This window comes from Notolepis coatsorum (genome assembly GCF_963971535.1).
Source record: "Notolepis coatsorum genome assembly, chromosome: 14".
Lineage (NCBI taxonomy): Eukaryota > Metazoa > Chordata > Actinopteri > Aulopiformes > Paralepididae > Notolepis > Notolepis coatsorum.
Window position 1 is genome coordinate 46,854,915 of NC_140178.1, and position 22,028 is coordinate 46,876,942.

At 43.4% G+C, this 22,028-nt stretch overlaps 1 protein-coding gene across 1 annotated transcript; it reads left to right on the plus strand.

The window, feature by feature from the left end:
- The first annotated feature begins 1,906 nt into the window (after positions 1 to 1,906).
- On the plus strand, positions 1,907 to 19,409 carry wbp11 (WW domain binding protein 11). The gene is made up of 12 exons (XM_084328820.1): positions 1,907 to 2,062; positions 3,105 to 3,191; positions 5,156 to 5,187; positions 5,329 to 5,422; positions 6,609 to 6,805; positions 8,788 to 8,921; positions 9,218 to 9,384; positions 9,949 to 10,185; positions 13,717 to 13,845; positions 15,014 to 15,301; positions 15,474 to 15,659; positions 18,077 to 19,409. Exons 2-12 carry the CDS (start codon positions 3,128 to 3,130, stop codon positions 18,748 to 18,750), a joined length of 2,202 nt encoding a protein of 733 aa, XP_084184946.1. The 5' UTR covers positions 1,907 to 2,062; positions 3,105 to 3,127; the 3' UTR covers positions 18,751 to 19,409.
- Positions 19,410 to 22,028: the final 2,619 nt, after the last annotated feature.

Below are 22,028 nucleotides of genomic sequence, written 5' to 3' on the forward strand. Positions count from 1 at the left end.
GTCCGGCCCCTGGCCCCATGGGTTTCTGACAATGTGGCCCCCTGGACAATTTAGTTGAATAGCCCTGATCTACACTATACTATATACCCCACACTCTATGCATCACGTGTATTTCAGCTTTTCTATCTAAATTCCAACTCTGACCCTGTCCCTCACACCCTATCATACACCCCCACACTTCTCAAAAACCCCATCACCACCTTCGCCTTATCTCCCCCTCCCCCACTCAGTATTTCCGTAATCCCCAACCCCCTGACCCCCATCTCCCTCAACCTTCCCTCCATCTCCCTCCTCTGCACCGCATAACCTACGCCTACCTGAAGGTACGGTGGCTCTTAGTAGGCAAACAGGATAATCATTTAGCCAATGATCTACACAGGTACCAACATACAGCTGGTAATTTAAAGCCATGGGTCCCATTGCATTAAAGTGTTATTATATCTGAGCATAGTAGGTGTACGCCGTCGCCTTTACTGCAAAATCTGCAAACATTTAAAAATCTACTTAGTGGTATGTATGTGTGCCGTGCGTACTCACTGTTACTGTATGTAGCCTCGCAAGGTATATAGCCTACTGGCAAAGAAACTATAAACAGCTATGACCATAGATATATATAGAACACTAGATAGCTTAAGGCGGAGTCACCAGCGTCACTGAACCGCCGCCATCTTGGGAGGGTCAGCCTTGAGTGAGAGTGAGTGAGCTGCACAGACAAAAATACTCATAACTCGCTGAAATATTGAGGATTTACAAACGGGTTGGTTTGCTATAAACATCAAAGATGTAGTTATGATACTGCATACTTATAAAAAAAATAATTTAAAGATGTTTTTTTTACAAACCGCTTGAATCATAGCCACGTTAATAATGCTTGTAATAAACCAAACCGTTTGTAAATCCGTCAATATTTCAGCGAGTTATGAGTATTTTTGTCTGTGCAGCTCACTCACTCTCACTCAAGGCTGACCCTCCCAAGATGGCGGCGGTTCAGTGACGTCGCTCTCCATTGGCCGGCAGGCTTATTGCTTATTCCCAGAGGAAGAGTACGCCTGAGTGCTTCCGCGTTTTCCCTGATTGGCTGCGACACGCCCCGCGGCAGGCGCGGCAGCCGCAGAGCGGAGCGGCAGAGCTTGCGGCAGAGCTTGCGGCATTATGTAGCCGTAATCCCTGATGATTTTCATTCGAAGCTTAGCTCAACTGGCAGTGCTGTGGTCCTGCGGTCCGTTGGTGACAAGTTCAAATCCCTTCCATTTTTTTTTTTTTTTTTTTAACGTGCATTCTTTCGCCGGTTAAGTTTAGGCATTAAGGTTAAGGTTAGGCATTGTTTCGGAGTTGGTTAAGGTTAGAAGGGTTAAGTTTAGGCGCTGTTAAGGAGCTGGTTAAGGTTAGAGTTTGTCTTAGAGAATGGCAATATTCTTTCGGAGTTGGTTATGGTTAAGGTTAAGGTTAGGCATGGTTAAGGTTAAGGTTAAGGTTAGGCATTGTTTCGGAGTTGGTTATGGTTAGAAGGGTTAAGTTTAGGCGCTGTTAAGGAGCTGGTTAAGGTTAGAGTTTGTCTTAGAGAATGGCAATAGACAGCCTATTTCCGCGCTGCAGTGAGGCAATAGACAGCCTATTTCCGCGCTGCAGCTCTCTCGCGCTGCCGTGGTCACATGGGCATCATGGCCAATCAGAGAAAACGCGGAAGCACGCAACGTACTCTTCCGCTGGGAATAAGCTACACGCGGCCGGCAGCGCGGGCAAGCTATCTAGTGTTCTATATAATCTATGGCTATGACGCCCTCGGGCTCTTGTCCTGAAGGAGACGATACTGGAGTTAACCACAAGGGGTACTGGCAACATTTTGGTGGACCTTTTTCTCGTGACGTCAAATTCCTTTTCCGCCCTTGCTAGCGGCAAAGTAAACATGGCGACCCACTAGCCATGTAGCTATGTTTCTATTCTTCACAAGAGATTTCCTATTACAATTTTCATAGTCTGCTCACAACATTTTTATTTAATTGTTTGCACAAACAGGTGCGTGTATAGGGCATTGTGCTCTACAGGTTTCACTTGGAAAAAGGTAAAGCCAATTTTTGCCACCTCGGCCACGGTACGTTAGATAACGTTAGCGTTAGCTAGCTGCAGCCTTTAGCTAACGTTAGCCAGCAGCAGGGTTGTCATGCCACCTGACGTGATTAGCTATTGGAACAAAACAACGGCATCAGGCAGGGCATTATATCTTGCTAGTTTCACATAGCGATGTTTATATTCCGTCCCGGTTTGACATTAATGCAAATTAACCAGGTTAGCTAGTTATGCTAATGTTCTACATAGATGGCATGGTAACGTTAAAGGCGCAGTGCACACACAAAAAACGCATCTTTTCCTATTTACTTGGAGTGCTATCTAGCCATCCAGATAGTTTATATGTTATTTGCCTAGTTTTGGAGATATCTGTCATCACTCCAATACAATGGAGCTGAATGGCACATGGTGTGTGGCGATCAAAGCACCAAAAAAGACATTCGAAAAACTCAAAAGCAATGTCTGATTGATTGATTGATTGAAAAGTTTATTAACAGATTGCAGAATGGGTACAGTACAGTACAGCTCAATACATACAATTGTTAAGGGGATGCAGACCAGAGAAAGACTTTCGTCTTGTTTACATCAGGGTCCCCCATTTTCAATTAATCATAAATGTCGCTTTCATGTCGCTTTCCAGAAATCATGACCTCCATACTCAAGATAATCCACAGACCTTGTTGTGAGCAGTTTAATGTAGGAACTATTTTCTACTGAAGTACACCCATTCATTGAGTTTTTCAAATGTGTTTTTTTGAGTGCCACAAACCATGTGCCATTCAGCTCCATTGTATGTGAGTGATGGCAGACATCCATAGCAGATATTTCCAAAACTAGGCAAATCACACAAACTATCTGAATGGATAGATAGCACCCAGGCCAGGATATGTTTATTTTGGGTGAACTGTCCCTTTAATCCTACCAATGCTCTCCAATAATCCTAATTTAGCTTTCAATTAAAGTCATATATGCTACATGCCATGACAGCAGTATTCTCTTTGTTTCTGTTGACTGATTACTGTATTGTTATTTGACAGAGTGAAGGAGAACAGCCGTCACCATGGGACGACGCTCAACCTCCTCCACCAAGAGTGGGAAGTTTATGAACCCCACCGACCAGGCCAGTAAGTACTGTTACTGACCATGCCAAGAACTGGCAGGTTCTTTGCACACACAGAGTGACCTAGTTGCATCTCAAGTGTTTGCAGAAGAGGCAACAGTCGTAAACGTTTCAGCATGCTGAATCAATGCATGAATGATGGTTGTGTGGTTATGGTTGATCATGTGCACCTATGTTTATTGTGACTCAAGAAAGAGTAGCCTACGTATTTTTGAGTACTTGTTTATACTGTGGGTGGCTGGGTGCATAGGTGTTTGCTTCTTTCTGGTTTTGTTAAGAAGCATAATTTCACCAACATCAAATAGTGTTATGCTAGTACGACCTGGGCCCTATTCCCCGTACCTGGTTCAACTAAGTCGATCAAGAATCCCATTATCCAGATTCAATTAACCCGATGTTTGAATCCGGGATTTTCCTGTTCCTCGAAGGTGGATTCAGTCTCGTTCATTTGAACCAGACTTGAGACCCAGGATAATTGCGCGCGCCTGCCTCAGCTGAAAAGACAGCAAGTGTCGATAGCAGAAATCCTGATTTTCTAACGGCATTGATTGATTGATTGATTTAAAACTTTATTAACAGATTGCAGAATGGGTACAATGCAGTACGGCTCAATAGCCTCGCCGACAAATTAAATGCATAATCTATAGGCTAATTTTAAATCCCTCATTACCCCAATCAATCAGATTATATTTTTTTAAACATGCCTGCTGGCAGTATAGGTTTATGGAATGAATAATCAAATGAGATCTTGCTAGCGAAAATAATTAGTTCAGCTCTTTCAGAATAACGATAAAAACAAGCCCAAATAGTATATCTAATTGATACGAATTATATTATGAGGATATCTGTATGTGCTTAGGTATTATGTACTATATAAATACATGGTTTCCAAAGAGAGGCTTGGAGGGAGGCTTGCAGTTACACTATTAATCAGGTTTTAATCTGTTTCGGACCTAATCCATACATGCATTGAATTGATTACCATTTGGTTTATACCAGTAACACCTCATGTTCATCATCAGATAACAGTGCTTGAAAAGATAAATGCATTTTCTCAAATTCATTCATCAAAAACGTCAAAGGCTCATTCAATTTATCAAGTCACGTCACCAAATCCATCAAACAGCGCATCTCCTCATATATTTTAATCCCAGTTACAATATCACAATAACGTGTGACACTGTCACAGTGATACAATTAAATACTCCACAGATTCAGATTCCTCATAATTCATATCCACAATCCGCGCATAGACGCTTCAGCTTGAATGAAACACATCCGGGTGCTCCGTTAAGCAAATACACAGCGAAAAATATTAAACTAATCAGAGCCAAACACCCGATAGGTTTCATTCATTAAAAATATCCCAGCGGGATTCACATTTGCAATGATCCGTTTAGTCCGTTATTAAAATAACTGTCGCGACTCGCGAGCGCCGTATCCGTATAAATATGACGTGCATTATATAGGACAAAGTAAATTCATAGGCTGAATATGATTTATTATCAGCGTTACTGCAGACCTATTATTTTACATTTCAAACGAAGCACAAAAACATAATTCAGAATGGCATAATGGGATCTAGACTGTGAGAAATATTTCAGGAAGGGAGCTGGGATTTCTTTGCGAGGGCGTGGCCATAGTTCATCCAGCTAACTGAACTTAACCCTGCCCTCGACCAGGTTCAAACTTTTTGATCTGTTGTCATAGTGATTTAGACAATCGAGCGTCGGTGAATGGAAAGGTCTGGCTTAAGTCAAGCTATGCTGAAAATTATCCGGCTAACTCAGTTAGCCAGGTACGAGGAACGGGGCCCTGTAGTAGCCCCATGTATCCCCTAGCTTCACTAAAATGGGCAATGAGACCTTTTCATAAACATTCTATTTCTGTTTTATTTCCAGTTGTAATGTATGACTAAATACAAAGTATACACATGCAAATAACACAAATATATTTCCCCTTCTCCAGGGAAGGAGGCCAGGAAAAGGGAGTTGAAGAAGGTATACATTCACCTGAAATAACGTGATGACATCACAATGACATCAGTGTTTCACACGCTGTCTTGTCGTACGACAGACTTGTAAAGCTTCTGTATGGTAAGTATTGCATCATAACCCTGACGTTCACCTGCCCCCCTCCAGAACAAGAAGCAGAGGATGATGGTGAGAGCTGCTGTGTTGAAGATGAAGGACCCCAGACAGATCATCAAGGACATGGAGAAGCTGGACGAGATGGGTGAGGGCTCTGCATGATTATACAGGCTATAGTTGTGTTGTTAACGGAAGGCTTGTAGGATTGAATGAATGAATAGTTTATTTTCGGTCTTTGTTTACAGAAGAAGATTATACAGGCTATAGTTGTGTTGTTAATGGAGGCTTGTTGGATTATACAGGTTATAGTTGTGTTGTTAACACATTGATTGCCAGCCATTGTACCCATCAAAGTACCCAGTCTGCCACCGTTGAAAGGAGATGTTTACCTTCTTTGCAGGGCTATAACTTTTTAAATTTGATTGCTATATTGACATTACTATGGCCCATTCAACATCGATTATCTATCGTTCAGGATGTGGGAACGTTATACTTTTTCATTCATACATTGTTGTGTTAATACCTTCTAGAATATAAGTATGTTTTTAATCTTTTCTGCTGTAATTCCAAAAACGCTAGTTATAGGCCCAAACGCATATGATAGATTATCGATTGCCGTTTCTTTCCCATACACGCTATATTAAAAAATGTAAATGTATATGATCGGTATACATTATGCTTCATCATGCGTGAAGGAAGGGGGGGGGGGGGGTCGTTTATAATTCCTTGATCATCAGTAACGGCTTTATGTAGGTAGGGTGGATATATTGATCAGACTGATTACAAACAAGGAAACCAGGCGGCGGTATTGAGCCGTTGCAGTCACATCTAGTGTCCAGCTAGAGCATTGGGGGTTGGGTGGATGAATTATGAATGCCATGGCGAAAAAATTAAATATTGATCTCAAAAACGCTGTACAGCGATCTTGGCAGACAACGCATGGCGGGCAATAACGCTGAAAAGCGATTTTGTGCTAATGGATGGCTTGTTGGATTATACAGGTTATAGTTGTGTTGTTAATGGAAGGCTTGTTGGATTATACAGGTTATAGCTGTGTTGTTAATGGAAGGCTTGTAGGAATATACAGGCTATAGTTGTGTAGTTAATGGAAGGCTTGTAGGATTATACAGGCTATAGTTGTGTTGTTAATAGAATGGATGTTTCACAAATGGATGTGATATCAGGCTATGTGGACACAAATCCTGTTCATAATAATGAATTGTTACTTTCCTAATTTTCTCCCTTTTTAGTGCTGATCACTTAATTTGAAGGAGTCTTGTTGAATTGTTTTCCTGCTCACATGAAGTGACGTTTCCTCTCCATTGTATCAGAGTTCAACCCAGTGCAGCAGCCGCTGCTGAACGAGAAGGTTCTGAGGGACAAGAGGAAGAAGCTGAGAGAGACGTTTGAGCGCATCGTCCGTCTGTACGAGAGGGAGAACCCCGACACCTACAAGGAGCTACGCAAACTGGAGCTGGACTATGAGACCAAACGAGGACAGCTGTCTCTCTACTTTGATTCAGTCAAGGTGTGTGTTTGTCTGTCTGTCTGTGTGTCCGGTGTTAGTGTATGCATGTGTCTTGTGTGACGTTACTATACATATCTGGGATTTACTCAACAACACTACACAGTGTTGAACTTCCAGGATCCAGGTTGTCCTTATAGCAAAAATATAGATGCACTTGTAGTTGTGCACAATGCTGAAATCACAATAGACCAGCGGTTCTCAAACTACGGGTAGGTGACCGTGGGGTCGCGCATTGACAAAATTCATCAACGGAGGCCGACACAGTATTCCAATACAAATTTCACTACATCCTGCACATGTAATTGCGGAGGCCACGTCTGGTCTTTTGTGAGTCAATGTGTACTCAGATATTATTAGTGATCGCCACTGTCTCTTAACTAAAGCTCTTCCAGGGGGGGGGGGGGGGAGAGACTTTCCAGGCCAAGCATATAAAGCTGATTTGAGTAGACTGGTATTGTAACCTGGACACTCGCAATGGATTTGACCGTGTGTTCCAAATGCTGGCAAAAGAAAGGTGGAATCTAATAGTAGCGACACCAGCACTACTAAAATTAAACGAAGTAAAAGACAAGACAACGGAACCGCTAGCTTTCTTTCAGAAAGAAAAAAACGACTTTGGAGCAGAGAAAACTGCTGAAAACTGCAACAGTCAACGAAAAAGGACTACATGCTTAATTTATTATTATTATTTGTATCTAGCTGACATCTTTGACCGACTCAATGACTCAATGCGACTCAAAGATTTTGGGGTATTTACTCAGCTTGATGTTTTTTTTGAAGGAACAGACTGTTGCAAAGAATTATTTGTAGCAGCCCATCATCTATAGCCACATAGAAGGGCTCATTGAACAATTTCAGAACTATTTTCTATTTGACTGGATCCAATATCCGTTCATTACGCATGGCGCAACAGGCTGTCGCACACAGACACTGTCTGAGCAGGAGGCGCCCGTTGTTCTCTCGTGTGACAGGCTACTGAAAAGTCCAGTTCACTGGGACGGCCCCTCGCAAAGTTCTGGATATCAGTCTGGAATGAGTACCCAATGTTATGTAATGCTGCTGCGCTGAGAAAGCTTGTCCCCTTCTCACCAACATACCTCTTGTGAGGCCCGATTTTCGGCACTGACATTAATAAATACAGATTTCGCCTCAAGAGTAGAAGCGGATCTCCGCCTCTTTCTGACCACAACGCAGCCACATATCATGGAACTGTTCAAATGTACACAAGCACAGCACACCCTTCCCGTCTCGTTTTTTTTATTCTTAAAAAGCGCAAATGTGTATACAGAAACAATTCCGTTGCTTTTGTTGATAATATTCATTGATAACAGTGCTGTAATTTCATTTTCTAATAAATATGCATGATCAAGTTCAACAACGTGCGCTTTTATTTTGATATTCCTTATTTTCACGTTGAAATTACGTGATACATTAAGTTTGGGGTCGCCAAAAAAATTCCTAAATAAAATATAGAAAAGATTGAGAACCCCTGCAATAGACTTATATTAACTGACCATTGGGGCAAAGCACACACAGAACAAGACTGTTCTTGGTAAATGGACTGCGTTTATATAGCATTTATTAATCCAAAGTACAATTTATACCTCACATACACACACACTCATGACAGAGGCAACCATGCAAGGAGCCCACCTGCACATTGGGAGCAGGTAGGGGGTTCAGTGTCTTGCTCAAGGACACTCAATACTGCCGGTAGGAGCCGGGATCAAATCTTCAAATTAGCAGACAACCGTTCTACCTTCTGAGCCACTGGCAAAATAAATTCAAAATAAATCATGGTCAGTGCCTAAAGAGTGGTCTTCCTCAGCGTGACCTTTGTTCGATCAGTCAATTCACACAGTCTCCAAAAAGTCCAGAGTAATCAGTTTCTATCTAAAACTTCTTAATCAGTATCCTTCTTCAGTTATTTTTTTCTTTTTTCTTTATTACTTACACCCTTTGATTTATTTGTTATGTCTCAGAATGCAGAGTCTGTGGAGGTGGACAGTATCCCGCTGCCCGAGATGCCCCATGCCCCCTCCAGTATCCTCATCCAGGACATCCCACTGCCAGGCGCTCAGCCTCCCTCCATACTCAAGAAAAACTCCTCCTTTGGGTTGGTGTTTCTCTACTGTTGGATCTTTTTGTTGTCGATCATACCTTAGCACTTACTTGTAAACATACACAATAAGATGTGATACTATTTTGGTTGCCATTCTGTTGAGTCTTCTGTCCTATTTAAGTTTACTGTGGTATTGTTCCTATATTATTCATTACACATACAGGAAGTACAATATCGTCTTTTCCCCTCTTCCATAATCCTGCTCTCTTTGTCTCTCGCTCTTTTCCCCTTTTGTCCCTCACCACTTGTTTCATTTTCTCTCTCTCTCTCTCTCTTTCTCTCTCTCTCAGTAAAGGGTCTCTTACTTCATCGTCTGGTCCAGTATCTGCAGCAGTGGCAGGTGTCCCTCGTTTGCCCCCAGGGAAGAAGCCCCCTGGCCCCCCACCCGGCCCGCCGCCCCCACAGGTCCTGGCACTGTATGGCATTCCCTCTCGCCGTCCCTACGGGACAGAAGCAGGTACACCACAGACCTCACTTTCCACAAGGTCACTAACATTTCTAGATTGCAAATAGTATTAGAAATCTGCCATATTAAAGGTGAACTACGCAGTTAAGAACACGTTTTTAGAACACTCACTAGAATAAGGAGTTATTATGTAAATAGGATTTTTAACTATCTTTTTGGCAAGGGCCAAAACATAGCACTGCTGTGGGGGGTTGGGAACCTTGTATCTCCATAACAGTCGACTTTTCAGGAATTTAGAAAAACGACCTACTTTTCATATTGACAGCCATGTTTTTATGAAATTCTACATTGGGTTTTGAATGGGTTTCAATGTCCTTTGGGTCATGACAGTCACAACACAGATAACCATGTAAGTAAAAGAAAAAACATGAAAATCACCAAGGAGGTTTTCACCTGACAGCAGTGATATTTAGTATATACACATCTAATTCTTCTTCTTATTTTTTTTACTTTGTTATGTATATATTTATACTTCAAATAGCATAACACACATATTCACATATCACCTAGGCCTGAACTTACCAGTATTCTCTCTCTCTCTCTCTGTCTGAACAGAGCCCTCCATTCCTGGCATTGACACAGAGTCTCCTATGGATGTGGGCAGAGAGAGGGACAGCGGCAGTGAGAGTGACGGAGACGGGGACGACGGAGAGGAAGACGACAGCGACTCCGAGGAGGAGAGCGAAGGAGAGAGGGATGAAGGAGGAGACAGAGAAAGGAGGATGGAGGTGGACAGAAAGGAGGACGACAAGGGAACAGAGGAGGACCGAGAAAGAAACGATAGACTTGCAGGTTGATTGATTGATTGATTGCATTTATTTGACATTTCATCTTGAAGATTGATATGGGCTGCTCACCAGACAGAACAGTCGTGTACAATTAAAAAAAGGTCAGGATAATCCGATTACGCAATAAAGCCTTAATAAGGCTTATTGCCAGTGTGGTCCTTTAAGCGAGTGGGCTATAGTGTAAATAAGCCTCATTAAGTCTGAACTGTCTGAGCGTTGTCTTATGGATACCGCCATGTACTTAATTAGTCTGTAAAGTAGAAAATGCATATCTTTATATCGGATTTTCCAGTTTTCGTCCCTCCTCCTTATTGCATCTGCCCCTTGAATCAAGTGGGACTTGATTAACATAAAGACCGGCCAATCTGCTGGTCTCGTGGCTCCTGTAGTCAAGCCCAGAATGCAAAATGAGCAAATGTACAAGTCTACTAGACAAACCTCAACCTACTACGAATTCAGTTTGGGACCAAGTAAGAAGCTGAAAACTTGCCACTTGCAAGGTAAATTTTTTTATCTATTCTCAGCAATTATTTTTATTTGGTTGGTAGATCATGTTGAAATTGTAATTTTTAACTCATTCCCCGCCAACAACGAGTTTACTCATTATTGGGAGCCGACGCTTGAACGCCAACAACGAGTATACTTTTCCTTTTTTTCAATATTTGTATTCATTATTCATCCAGAGACCTTGGTGTTAAATAGGGAATGAGTCTGAGATCGCCAAATTGCAATACCGGCCGCATCCAGCTAGATGGCGGTATCGAGCAACCTTTGAAACCTTGTATCTTGGCCTGTGCAACGGTCAAATGTCACCGGGCACACTTTTCTTTGTCGGGCGAATGGAGCGGTTATAACGATCGGATTGAGAAGCGTCAAATGCTCCCGATTAGGGATGCCCCGATCGATCGGCCACCGATCGTTATCGGCCGATAATCAGTATAAATATGCGATCGGTGATCAGTGATAATGCTTTATTTTCGCCGATCGTCAACCGATCTCACTCGCTGTCTCAGTTCTGTCTCAGACACCGGGTGGTGCGGCGTCTGCTCATCCCTCCAGCCCCTCCCGCACGCATGTAAACATGGGTCTAGTAGTCTAGTGGGACGGGACACGGGAGGACGGCGTCTCCCTGAGCTAACGTTAGCTTAGCTACCGTTACAAAATGACCCAGTCAACTATTCACTTTTAGTTTAATACATGATGAGGCATTGTCTAACTGAACGGTATCTAGCCGGCCAGCTACCGATAGCTCCTGACATCAACAAACGCTCCACAAAGTCTAGTAGAGACGTGTATGATACCTGTTAGCTGTTAGCTCACGTTAGCGCAAGTTAGTTCACTGTTCAAAACTAAATGTCCCATTGAACTAAATAATTCACTGAGGCGTTGTATTAACGTTATATATCCGGCTAGCAGTAGCTACAGATAGCTCCTGATATCAATGTCTTATAACACTGATTCGATGCGTATTCGAGCTGAGGGCATGTTGAATGTGATATGACCACAGTAACGTTATACCATTAGGGTCCATCTGCAGCGCAGGAGAATGCTTGCCGTAGCTCGAGGCTACTCGAGTATAGGGTCCAGGTGCAGCTCCGGAGAATCCTGGCCGTAGCTGGAGGCTACTAGAGTACACACAGACAGTGGAGCTTGTTGCGTGGTGGCGATGTCTCGCAGATAATACAAGTACAAGTCTAATTATATAATATATATATTTTATATTTAAAAAAAAATTATATAAAATTAAAAAAATGTTAATCAAAAACGATCGGTATCGGATCGGTATCGGCCGATATGGCTCACGCCGATCGGTGATCGTATCTGTGGCAAAAAACGTCATCGGGGCATCCCTACTCCCGATGCATGATGTGTGGTGGATTATGTTGGCGACACGATCGACACCAATACTGGGACTCGCAATCAGATAATTGGAATATTCTTTTTGGGGTACATCCTAGTGAAGGTAAGGGCTATATGATATCAATCCTGCGTCGATCCAACCATGTCTTCACCTCGATCGGAACGTATGTGTGTAACGTTACTCCACAACGTATGCCGTTGGTGACGATCAAAGCATAAAAAAACGAGGAATTTGGGAATAGTAGCGTGTACAGGCAAGAAACGGCAACGTTTATAGTAGAATGACGTATAAGGCTATTACTCAGCCTTTCGTGAATTACCCCAGACCACGCTATAACTATACTTATATTCACCACGGTATAACACAGGAACGTATGGATGAAAAAATTCATTCTTTTTCACATATTGAATGATCGATAGGTGATGTCAAATGGGCCATAGTATTGTATCCATAGCTATAATATAGAATATAGTTATAGCTCTACAAACAAGGTGACGCACTCCTATCTTTTAAGGCGTGGCAGTGCTACCACGGGGCCCGTCTTATGGCTGGCAGCCAATAAGTTAAAAGTAACTCACAAGCCAAAAAAGTTTGGACAATTCTGCTGAAAAGGCCGAAAGTAATAGCTGGCTAGAGTACTTTTCTCAATGCTATGCGAGTAGGAAAGCAGGGAGCAGCTGGCAGGCGAAGCGACAAACGGGACTTGATTCCAGTTTTGAACTTTTTGAAGAGCTCTGTCGAACAGCGTTTCCGTTAGCCGCTAATTACCGGTATTTGACCGGCAAAATCTGTTGAAGTCCGACACATTTAATCTCTCCGGTCTTAATGTCCGGTGAAAATAATTCCCTGAGTCTAAGCACAATTTGATTATTTGAATTGTATTAAAATAGGCTAAAATTAAATAGCCTATGCGATGAACGAAACGATCATTACATTTGTTTCCTCGTTGCTTCTAATAATGACAACGACGTTGTCAGCGAGAGCTTAGTGCTGGGTGTGCGAACTTTTGTGAAGCTGCAGAGCCAGAGCAACAACAGCACAATGCAGTATTCCAGCAGTACTCCAATTCAGCCATTTTCAGCCAATGTTGGGTGGGGGGCGCTGCTGTGCGGTTCCCAGAAAAGAGCCAATAACAGCTGAATGAGCTGCTCTGCAGCGCCATACTCTTTGCAAATAAGTCGTTGCGAGGTGGAGAGTCGTCACGCAAACCACGATAATGTTGCCGTCTCTCTGCTTTCTCAGTTCTTCGCTTGATATAATTAATACAAATGTCCAATATAACGGAATTCGTTAGCTCATAAAAATGTGATTATAACAGCTGTTTAGTGTCGGACCGACTGCCCACATACGCGGTCTATTTTATTTCAAGTCCGCAGCAGCACGGAGTATCGAGGGACTTATTTTATTTGGAATATATTAATGACTGTATCCGCAAAAGTAGCCTAGTTTTAAGTAATACTATTATAAATCTACATGCCTTGAGGATGACATTCTTTATATAGCCTGCCTATCAATTGTTTTAAAGCTCAATAAACTATGACCGGAATTAATCTCATTTGTCCGGTAGATTGAAATCTTGCAGGTCACGGAGACCGGCAAAAATTTTTTCTAACGGAAACCCTGCTGTCGAACTTGGTCAAAGTCCTGTGTTTGAGTGTGTTTTTGTTTCTCTAGCAGCTCGCAGTGTGCGCTTCGCAGACATGCCCCCCGCGGTGCCCAGAGAAGGAGGGAGGAAGAAGAAGCGAGTGGTGAAGAAGACGAAGGCTATTACACCTCTGCAGGCCATGATGCTCCGGATGGCAGGTACTGGATTACTGGACTGTTCACTGATGGTGCTTGTACATAAATCACTATAGGGTAGGGCTGGGCGGTATGATAAAAGCTGCTATCACGATATTCACTAGACATTTTTTCCAATATCAGCATACGATGCATCGATTAATCGATTTGAATATGTTAGAATAGATTTTGTGTATTGTTTTTATTGACCTATAGTCCATTCATGCTGAGTGAATCAGTTCCCCCAGCCACATTTGTGTATTCAAAAAAATCTGGGGAATTAACTGATATAAAATTAATCGAATCGAATCGTGGTCAAATGAAGAGATTTCATGATGCATTGAATCGTTGCCTGAATAATCGTAATCGAATCGTTGTGGGGTCGAATCGTTACACCCCTAAGCATAGTATATCATAATATCTGCTGTTGGATAGTCTAATTAATATTCATTGCATTGATCTGCACGAGTGAAGTCGACTCAAAACTGAAATTTTCAAATGGTATTTCCTCAAATATTTTAGATGACAATTTTGTGGGAAATATGAGTTACTGAGTGCTTGCTGTCATTAGTTTAGTCAACAGAATTGTATACAATATCACAATATGATCCCATTGAAAGACAATAAACTGGAATATTGAGTTATTGCCCAGTGCTCTTCAGTACTAATAGTTCCTCTAAATACATCATCATAGGTAGTTATACCAGAAATCTGTACTTTCATGCGTTTCTGGACTAACATTTCTTGAGTGGACTTTATTGCATTATGATCAATAATTCAAACAAAGCACAGACAAACGTGTCTTCATTTCCTCATCTGGTTAGATGAAAGTTAAATAAAAAATAAAATAGATATTGACCTATTTCAAACCTCAACCTCTTTTCTTGGTTCATCCTCCAATCACAAACAAAGTTTGTCTGAGGGAAGCAACAGTTGTGATTGGAGGATCAAGAAAAGAGGGCAGGGTTTGCGATAGGTCAATTGTAGCATTGTAGGGAGATTAATACATAATGCACCATTATTCATTGTATTCTCTTGTGCTTTTCCTGCCAATATGGCACACAGCTCATGGCCATGGTTGTTAATGAATGATAATTATCTGTCTTTTGATTACAATCACCAGTCATTTGCCTACCAAGATGTCTGGGATGATGATGTAATGGAATATTATGAATTTGGTTTTGTCCTCCAGGTCAGTCCATCCCTGAAGAGGATGAGGAGGAAGAGGAGGTGGAGGAAGAGTACACAGATGAATCAGACAACTCGGACATCGAGGACAGGGGACCCCCTGGCGAAACCCCGACTCCCCTTCTGCCCAATCAGCGCCTACCCCCTCCTGCTGGGCCAATGGGAGGACAGCAGGGGCCTCCACACATGCAAGGTCCACCTATCACAGGGCCCCCACCATTGGGGCCACCCCCGGCTCCTCCAATGAGGCCTCCCGGTCCGCCTTCAGGTCCGCCTCCTGGCCCCCCGCCTGGTTAGTTCCAAGTTCAGTTTCTGCTTGATTTACATTTGATGACCTCCTCAAACTGAGTGCTCCGTTTACTTATGAACTTGTTCTATGAACATGACATTCAAAAAAGTGTTTTTATATTCGTATACTGTTTAGAAATGCTCTGTTTAGAGGATATGTTCACTCTCATTCTTAGGTGCTCCTCCATTCCTGAGGCCCCCTGGTATGCCTGGAGGTCTGAGGGGACCCATGCCACGTCTTCTACCCCCGGGACCTCCTCCAGGTCGCCCCCCTGGCCCTCCTCCAGGCCCCCCTCCTGGCCTCCCACCCGGCCCACCACCACGAGGCCCACCACCCAGACTACCACCCCCGGCACCACCAGGTATGGTTTGGGTTTGTGTTTGTGTGTGTGTGCACGGGACCGTCGGTTCAGTACACACTGTGTACTGAACGAATACAACGTTACTTTAACCACTAACAGAACGCACATGCTGAACCTTTTTTCGTGTGTGAAACTTAATTCAAAACTCCCAAGTTCACCCCTTCCCAAAATATAACAGCCCATATTCAGCCCACGCACACCACTGAGAGATGCCTGTAATTTAGCATAGCCTCATAGTATGGCGAACGCAAACAACAAGCCAGATATAGAAGACCTACCCCCCTCTCCCACACACACACACACACACACACACCCTCTCTCTCTCTCTCAGTGCGATTGAGAAGGGGCTGTCTCTCGGAGATCAAATAATGAAAGTTTACGGCATATAGAAAGGACATTCATACAATGCACCTCCGAACAAGGTGTGATATTAATGAAGCGATATCTTTTCCTTGGCATGAAATGGGAAATAGTAATGAAACCATTAGGGACCTGCATGCATGACACTTCTGTCTCTATTCAATAAAGTTTTACCCTGGGGGATGATTTACAATAAAGTGCTAAAACAGAAAAGTAGGCTACTTACATTCTTAAGTATTTCCAACCAGAGCTTGATATTGATTCAGAGTGCAAATCACTGTCTTCACGACTTGTTGTTATTGTTGTTGTTGTTGTTAATTTGTTACTACTGGCACATTCTTCAGCTCAATGACGTCACGTGTCTCCTATCCGTCAATGCAGCGTATTCAGGCCCACCCCCACCGGGGGCTGTTTTTATATAAAAAAAGAATTATTTTATTTTTTATTTTTTTTGCAAGTCTGTTATTAATTTGAATATAGAATATTCGTTGACGCCCCTACTTAACCCTTTCTCTGCCACGCTTATGTACATCCTTATACCATCCTCTGACGGCTCTATTTGTCTATGGAGAAGTTCCCCTTCTTTGCAGGGCTATAACTTTTTAAATTGTATTGTTAAATTGACATTACTATGGCCCATTCAACGTCAATTATCTATCGTTTAGGATGTAGCAACGTTCTACTTTTTCATTCACATATTTATACTAAAATACGGTCTAAAGTATAAATATGTTTTTATCGTTTTCTGCAGCATTCTGCAGAACGTGATTTATAGCCCTAAATGCATTATATTGATGATCAAATACAGTTTGATAGCGATCGGCGGCAGATAAAAAATTTCAAATGGACGTGCTTCTAGAAGTTACTACTGATCATCTGATGTTGACCGGATGGGGGGGGGGTCGTTTATAATTCTGTGGCCAACGTTAGATGATTCATGTAGTGTGGGTGATATGATCATCAGATCAGTTTGTATCGAACACGGTAATAATAAACGCTGAAACTTAAACCAGTCTCCTCGGGCCGTTGGGCGATGAGCGTGGAGCAAAAAGATTGCTATTATGGGATGTTGAAATATGCGATCCATCTCCAGGTTGTATAATAGTATATACGTCCAAATCATGTTGTTTATCGAGTTATTGGTAACGGATCGCTATCCATTGTGTCGAGCTCGAGTCCCGGGAGCTATAGCGAGTGGTCGGACCGAATTTGGATGAGCACCAGTTTCCGGTTTGCTGTTTGGGCGATCCGCCGATCGGCCACCAGATGGCGCTCTTGAACCGTTGGAGAGTTGAGAGGGGATCAACAGTAGATCTCAAGTCTCCGCGGGAGAAATATGATTGCCATCACAGATTATTGAAATATTGATCTCAATGACGTGTTACGGCGTCATTGGCAGATTAAGCATGGCGAGCAATGACGAGTTATGGCATCCTTGGCGATTAAAGGGTTAACAGTAACTGCACACTACATCACCCCTGAGTAGAACATGGAAAGCCAAACTTTCCCCCACTGTACCGAACCGTGACTTCAAATACCGAACCGTGGTTTTTGTGTACCGTTACACCCCTACAAATTATCCATTGAACATGGACACAGACCATGGACAGAAATATGTAGTTCATAGAAATCACGCTGTCTGTCATGTCAATGGTCATGGAGGAACCCTGTGAGTGTGTGTCTGTTATTCATTCTCTCAAAACTCTGCGTTCGGTCAGTGTGAGTTCTCCATCTGTGTAGGAGTATTTGTTTTTATCATTGTTGGAAAACATGAGCCTCAGTGTTCTTTGTCAAACACAGTGGAAACACAGATGGTAAAGGGAAGTGCTGCTCAGCTGCAGTTCAACCCAAACCCAATGTGTGTAAAAATTTACATAAAAATGGAGACATCCATACATCATCATCATCATCATAAAACCTTTATTTATAGCTCATAGACCATTAGACATAAGCTCACCTCCTGTGTAACTCCATGGGAATAGTCTTAAACAAACAAAGACGGTAGGTAGTTTTCCACACGTTGGAACTAAAATCTCTTTCCTTCTGTCTCTTCACAGGCCTCCCCCCTCCTCCCCCGAGAGCTGGCGGTCCTCCCCGTCCCCTCGCCCCTCCCCTCTCCCTCTTCCCCCCACCGCTCAATTCCGGCGTCCTCAGCGCTCCCCCCAGCATCGTCCAGCGACAGCAGAAAGGCTCCGCCCAGGAGGCCTCTCAGAGCAACCTGCCCCCTCCCCCCATGACCATGCGCCCGGGGGTCATGCAGATGCCCCCTCCCCCCGGGACGGCCACCGCCCCGTCTGGCCCCGCCCCTGGCGGCAACCCGCCCGGCCACCACCACGCGGCCACCATCGAGAAGCGAGCCAGCATCACCTCGGTCGCGGCCGGCGGGGGCGGCCTGGTGGCGGGTGGCGTGGCTGGCGGAGCCACCATCTCCGCCAAACCTCAGATCATCAACCCCAAGACGGAGGTCACCCGCTTCGTGCCCACGGCGCTGAGGGTGCGTAGGGACAAGATCGGGGGCTCGTCCGGGGGACCGATGTCGGGGCCCACGGAGAAAGCGTCGGCGGGAGGCGGTGGAGGAAGGAGGGGAGACGACGGAGCGGGGCAGAAACAGCAGGCCATGGCTGCTCCCTCGGCCAACCCCATCCAGATGGGCGCCGTGCCCCAATCCAACATGAAGACGAAGGACCAGGTGTACGAAGCATTCATGAGGGAGATGGAGGGACTGCTCTGAGACTGGTGGGGGGTCAACACGGGGCTTTGAACAACAAAGGATTGACGAGTTTGTTTCAGTTACACATTTTCTGTGCAGAGTTAATGCTACTGCTCTTTTCTTTATCCTCAACTGACCATCATGTTCTGTCAAACTGTCTAAAATCTTTTTTTTGTGACATCGGATAATTATGTGTTATATGTGAGATCTTTGGATGGTTCTGGATGTCTTGGATGTTGTATTGTCATAGTGGGGCAGGGGGGGGCATGTGAATAGGCTATGATGATACAAAATCTGATCAGTGAATGTGTAATTGAAGCACATGTGGATTGGCTGCAACTTCCCATCAAGAAGCGTATGTCAAGAAGATCTAAATGCTCTGAAAACACAAGTATTGTGTCGTTTCTGCTCCCAGAAATGCTTGTCTTTCGTTTCTTCCTGACAAAGTAGAATGTCTGGCTCCCTTCCAACCAACTGTATATGATGTGCGATTTGGCTTTACCTGAAAAAGCAATTTTTATATGATCTGTCAAATGTTTATTTTATTGTTGACCTCAAATTGTTTGGACTTCTGTTCAAAATAGAAGATGTGGAATGCTTGTCAAAGAAACCGAAACAAGATGGTGTAAAATACATGTCTGAATTTGTTTGACCTGAAGGTAAATAAATACTTGAAACTATTTTTCACATTCTCTTTTTTTTTTTTTTTTTTTTATATATGGCTAGTCCTTGAAATCTATGGAAAATAAAATGTGTTTAACCTCAGAGTGTTTAGGAGCACATGGATAATGGGTACATTAGATGGCTATTTGGAAGTGCACAATACTTAGACAGATTAAAGGTGCTGTAAGTAGTATTTTTGTGTTAAAATAAGTGGTCTATATGTTAAAATAATAGCTTTACATTCCGACAGCCATCACTGATGGAGTGATGTGTCTCCCAGTCCCTCCGCTCTGCAGAAAACACAATAAATGTTCTGGTATCCTGTTCCCACTTTATCCAATCACGAGAGAGAACACACTGCAAAAATGGTCTGACAAAAAATAAATGTGTGCTTGAAAAAACAAGTAATAATTTATAAATAAATAAAACAAATAATTACCATTGCAGTAAGAAAATTTGGCTGGCAAGATTTCTTGAAATAGGTAAAATGCAACACCTCAAGCCCCAGGTGCTTGACTCCCTCGACCCCTTGCAGTTTGCATACCAGGCAAACATTGGGGTGGAGGACGCCATCATCTACATGCTCCACAGAGCTTACATGCACCTGGAGAAGCCGCGCAGCTCAGTGAGGATTATGTTCTTTGACTTCTCCAGCGCCTTCAACACCATCCAGCCTTCACTGCTAGCGGAGAAGCTCACAGTGATGCAGCTGGAGCACGGCTTGGTGGCCTGGATCACTGACAGTCTGGACAGTCAGTCTGACGTGCTGGTGAGCAACACCGGTGCCCCCCAAGGAACTGCTGTCACCCTTCCTTTTCACCCTCTACACCTCCGACTTCTGCCACAACTCGAGCGGCTGCCACCTGCAGAAGTTCTCCGACGACTCCTCCATTGTAAGTTACATCACCGACGACAATGAGGAGGAGTATAGAGCCCTTGTGGAGAGCTTTGTGGGGTGGAGCGACAGCAACTACCTCCAACTCGACATCAGAAAAACCAAGGAGCTGGTGGTGGACTTTTGGAGGGGCAAGAAGAGCCCCCCCCCCCGACTGCCATCACCATCCGGGAGGATGAGGTGGAGGTTGTGGAGACATAATAAGTTCCTTGGAGTACACCTAAAGTAAACAATAAACTGGACTGATCGGACAACACAGAGGCCCTCTACAGGAAGGTACAGAGCAGGCTGTTCTTCCTGAGGAGACTCGGGTCCTTCAATGTGTACAATAGACTGCTGCAGTCTTTCCACCAGTCTGTAGTGGCCAGCGTCCTCTTCTATGCTGGGGGGGCTACATCAACTAAAGGTACACCAACAAGATGGTGAGGAAGGCTAGCTCTGTGGTGGGAGTCGAGTTGGTCAGACTATAGGTGGTAGCAGAGAGGGGGATGAGAAGGAATCCTGGAGAATCCCAACCACCTTCTCTATGATGAGCTAGTCAAGATGAGAAGCACGTTCAGTCACAGACTCTAACCCCCCCCGACACTCAACTAACCGCCTCTGCCAGTCCTTGGTACCAGTGGCCATCAGTCTCCACAACAGCAGGCAGGGACCGATGCCAGCAGCCGGAGGACTAACGACAGCCGAACTCAAGAACTACTAGGAATGTCTGATCACTGAGTGTGTCTGACTCCCACCTAAATGGACAACGTATGACGTATATCACGCCATACCCTTATGCATACTGCACCTGTGTATACCGTATACTTACTTACTCATAGTATATATTTAGATTATAATGTATATTGTAACTATATTTATTGTAATGTAAATATAACTGATAGGGCATATGGACCCTCATCTGCACCTTGATTTACACTGCCTATGTACAGTTTCTTCCCCTTCGGATGTATGTATTTTTTATGATCTCTTTTTACTACACAGTTCTGTATGTCATAAATGTCATGATGAATTGAAAATGGGGGACCCCGATGTAAACAAGACGAAAGTCTTTTTCTGGTCTGCATCCTCTTAGCAGTTTGTTTTGTATTGAGCCATACTGTATTGTACCCATTCTGCAATCTGTTAATAAAGTTTTCAATCAATCAATCCAGCCTACTTGCTCATATGCGTATACTCAGAGTAAATTATATTGTTATATTGTATTACCATGTACCTCCCCTCCCCATGCTGCTATGATGCCTGAATTTCCCCAAGGGGATCAATAAAGGAATATCTTATCATTCTAGGGTTATCTCCTGGTTGGATAAAGTGGGGAGGAATACCAGAACATGTATTTTCTGTTTACTGCAGTGCTGGCTGTTGGAATGTAGAGCCACAAACAAACAAAAATACCACTTACAGCTTATTTACCTCTTTGCTGAGAGGATAATGTCATAAATGTCTTGATGAATTGAAAATGGAGGACCCTTATGTAAACAAGACGAAAGTATTTTTCTGGTCTGCATCCTCTTAGCAGTTGTTTGTATTGAGCCATTCTGCAATCTGTTAATAAAGTTTTCAATCAATCAATGCTGTAACGTTAGATCAGAAACTTCAAATAACTCGGCCTGATCTCATGCATGAAATAGTATTAGTTTTATATATAGGATTGAGAAGGCAGGCTGTTCAGTGGAGTTTTGCTGGGTTCCGGGGCATGCTGGGATTGAGGGAAATGAGACAGCTGATTCCCTTGCAAAGC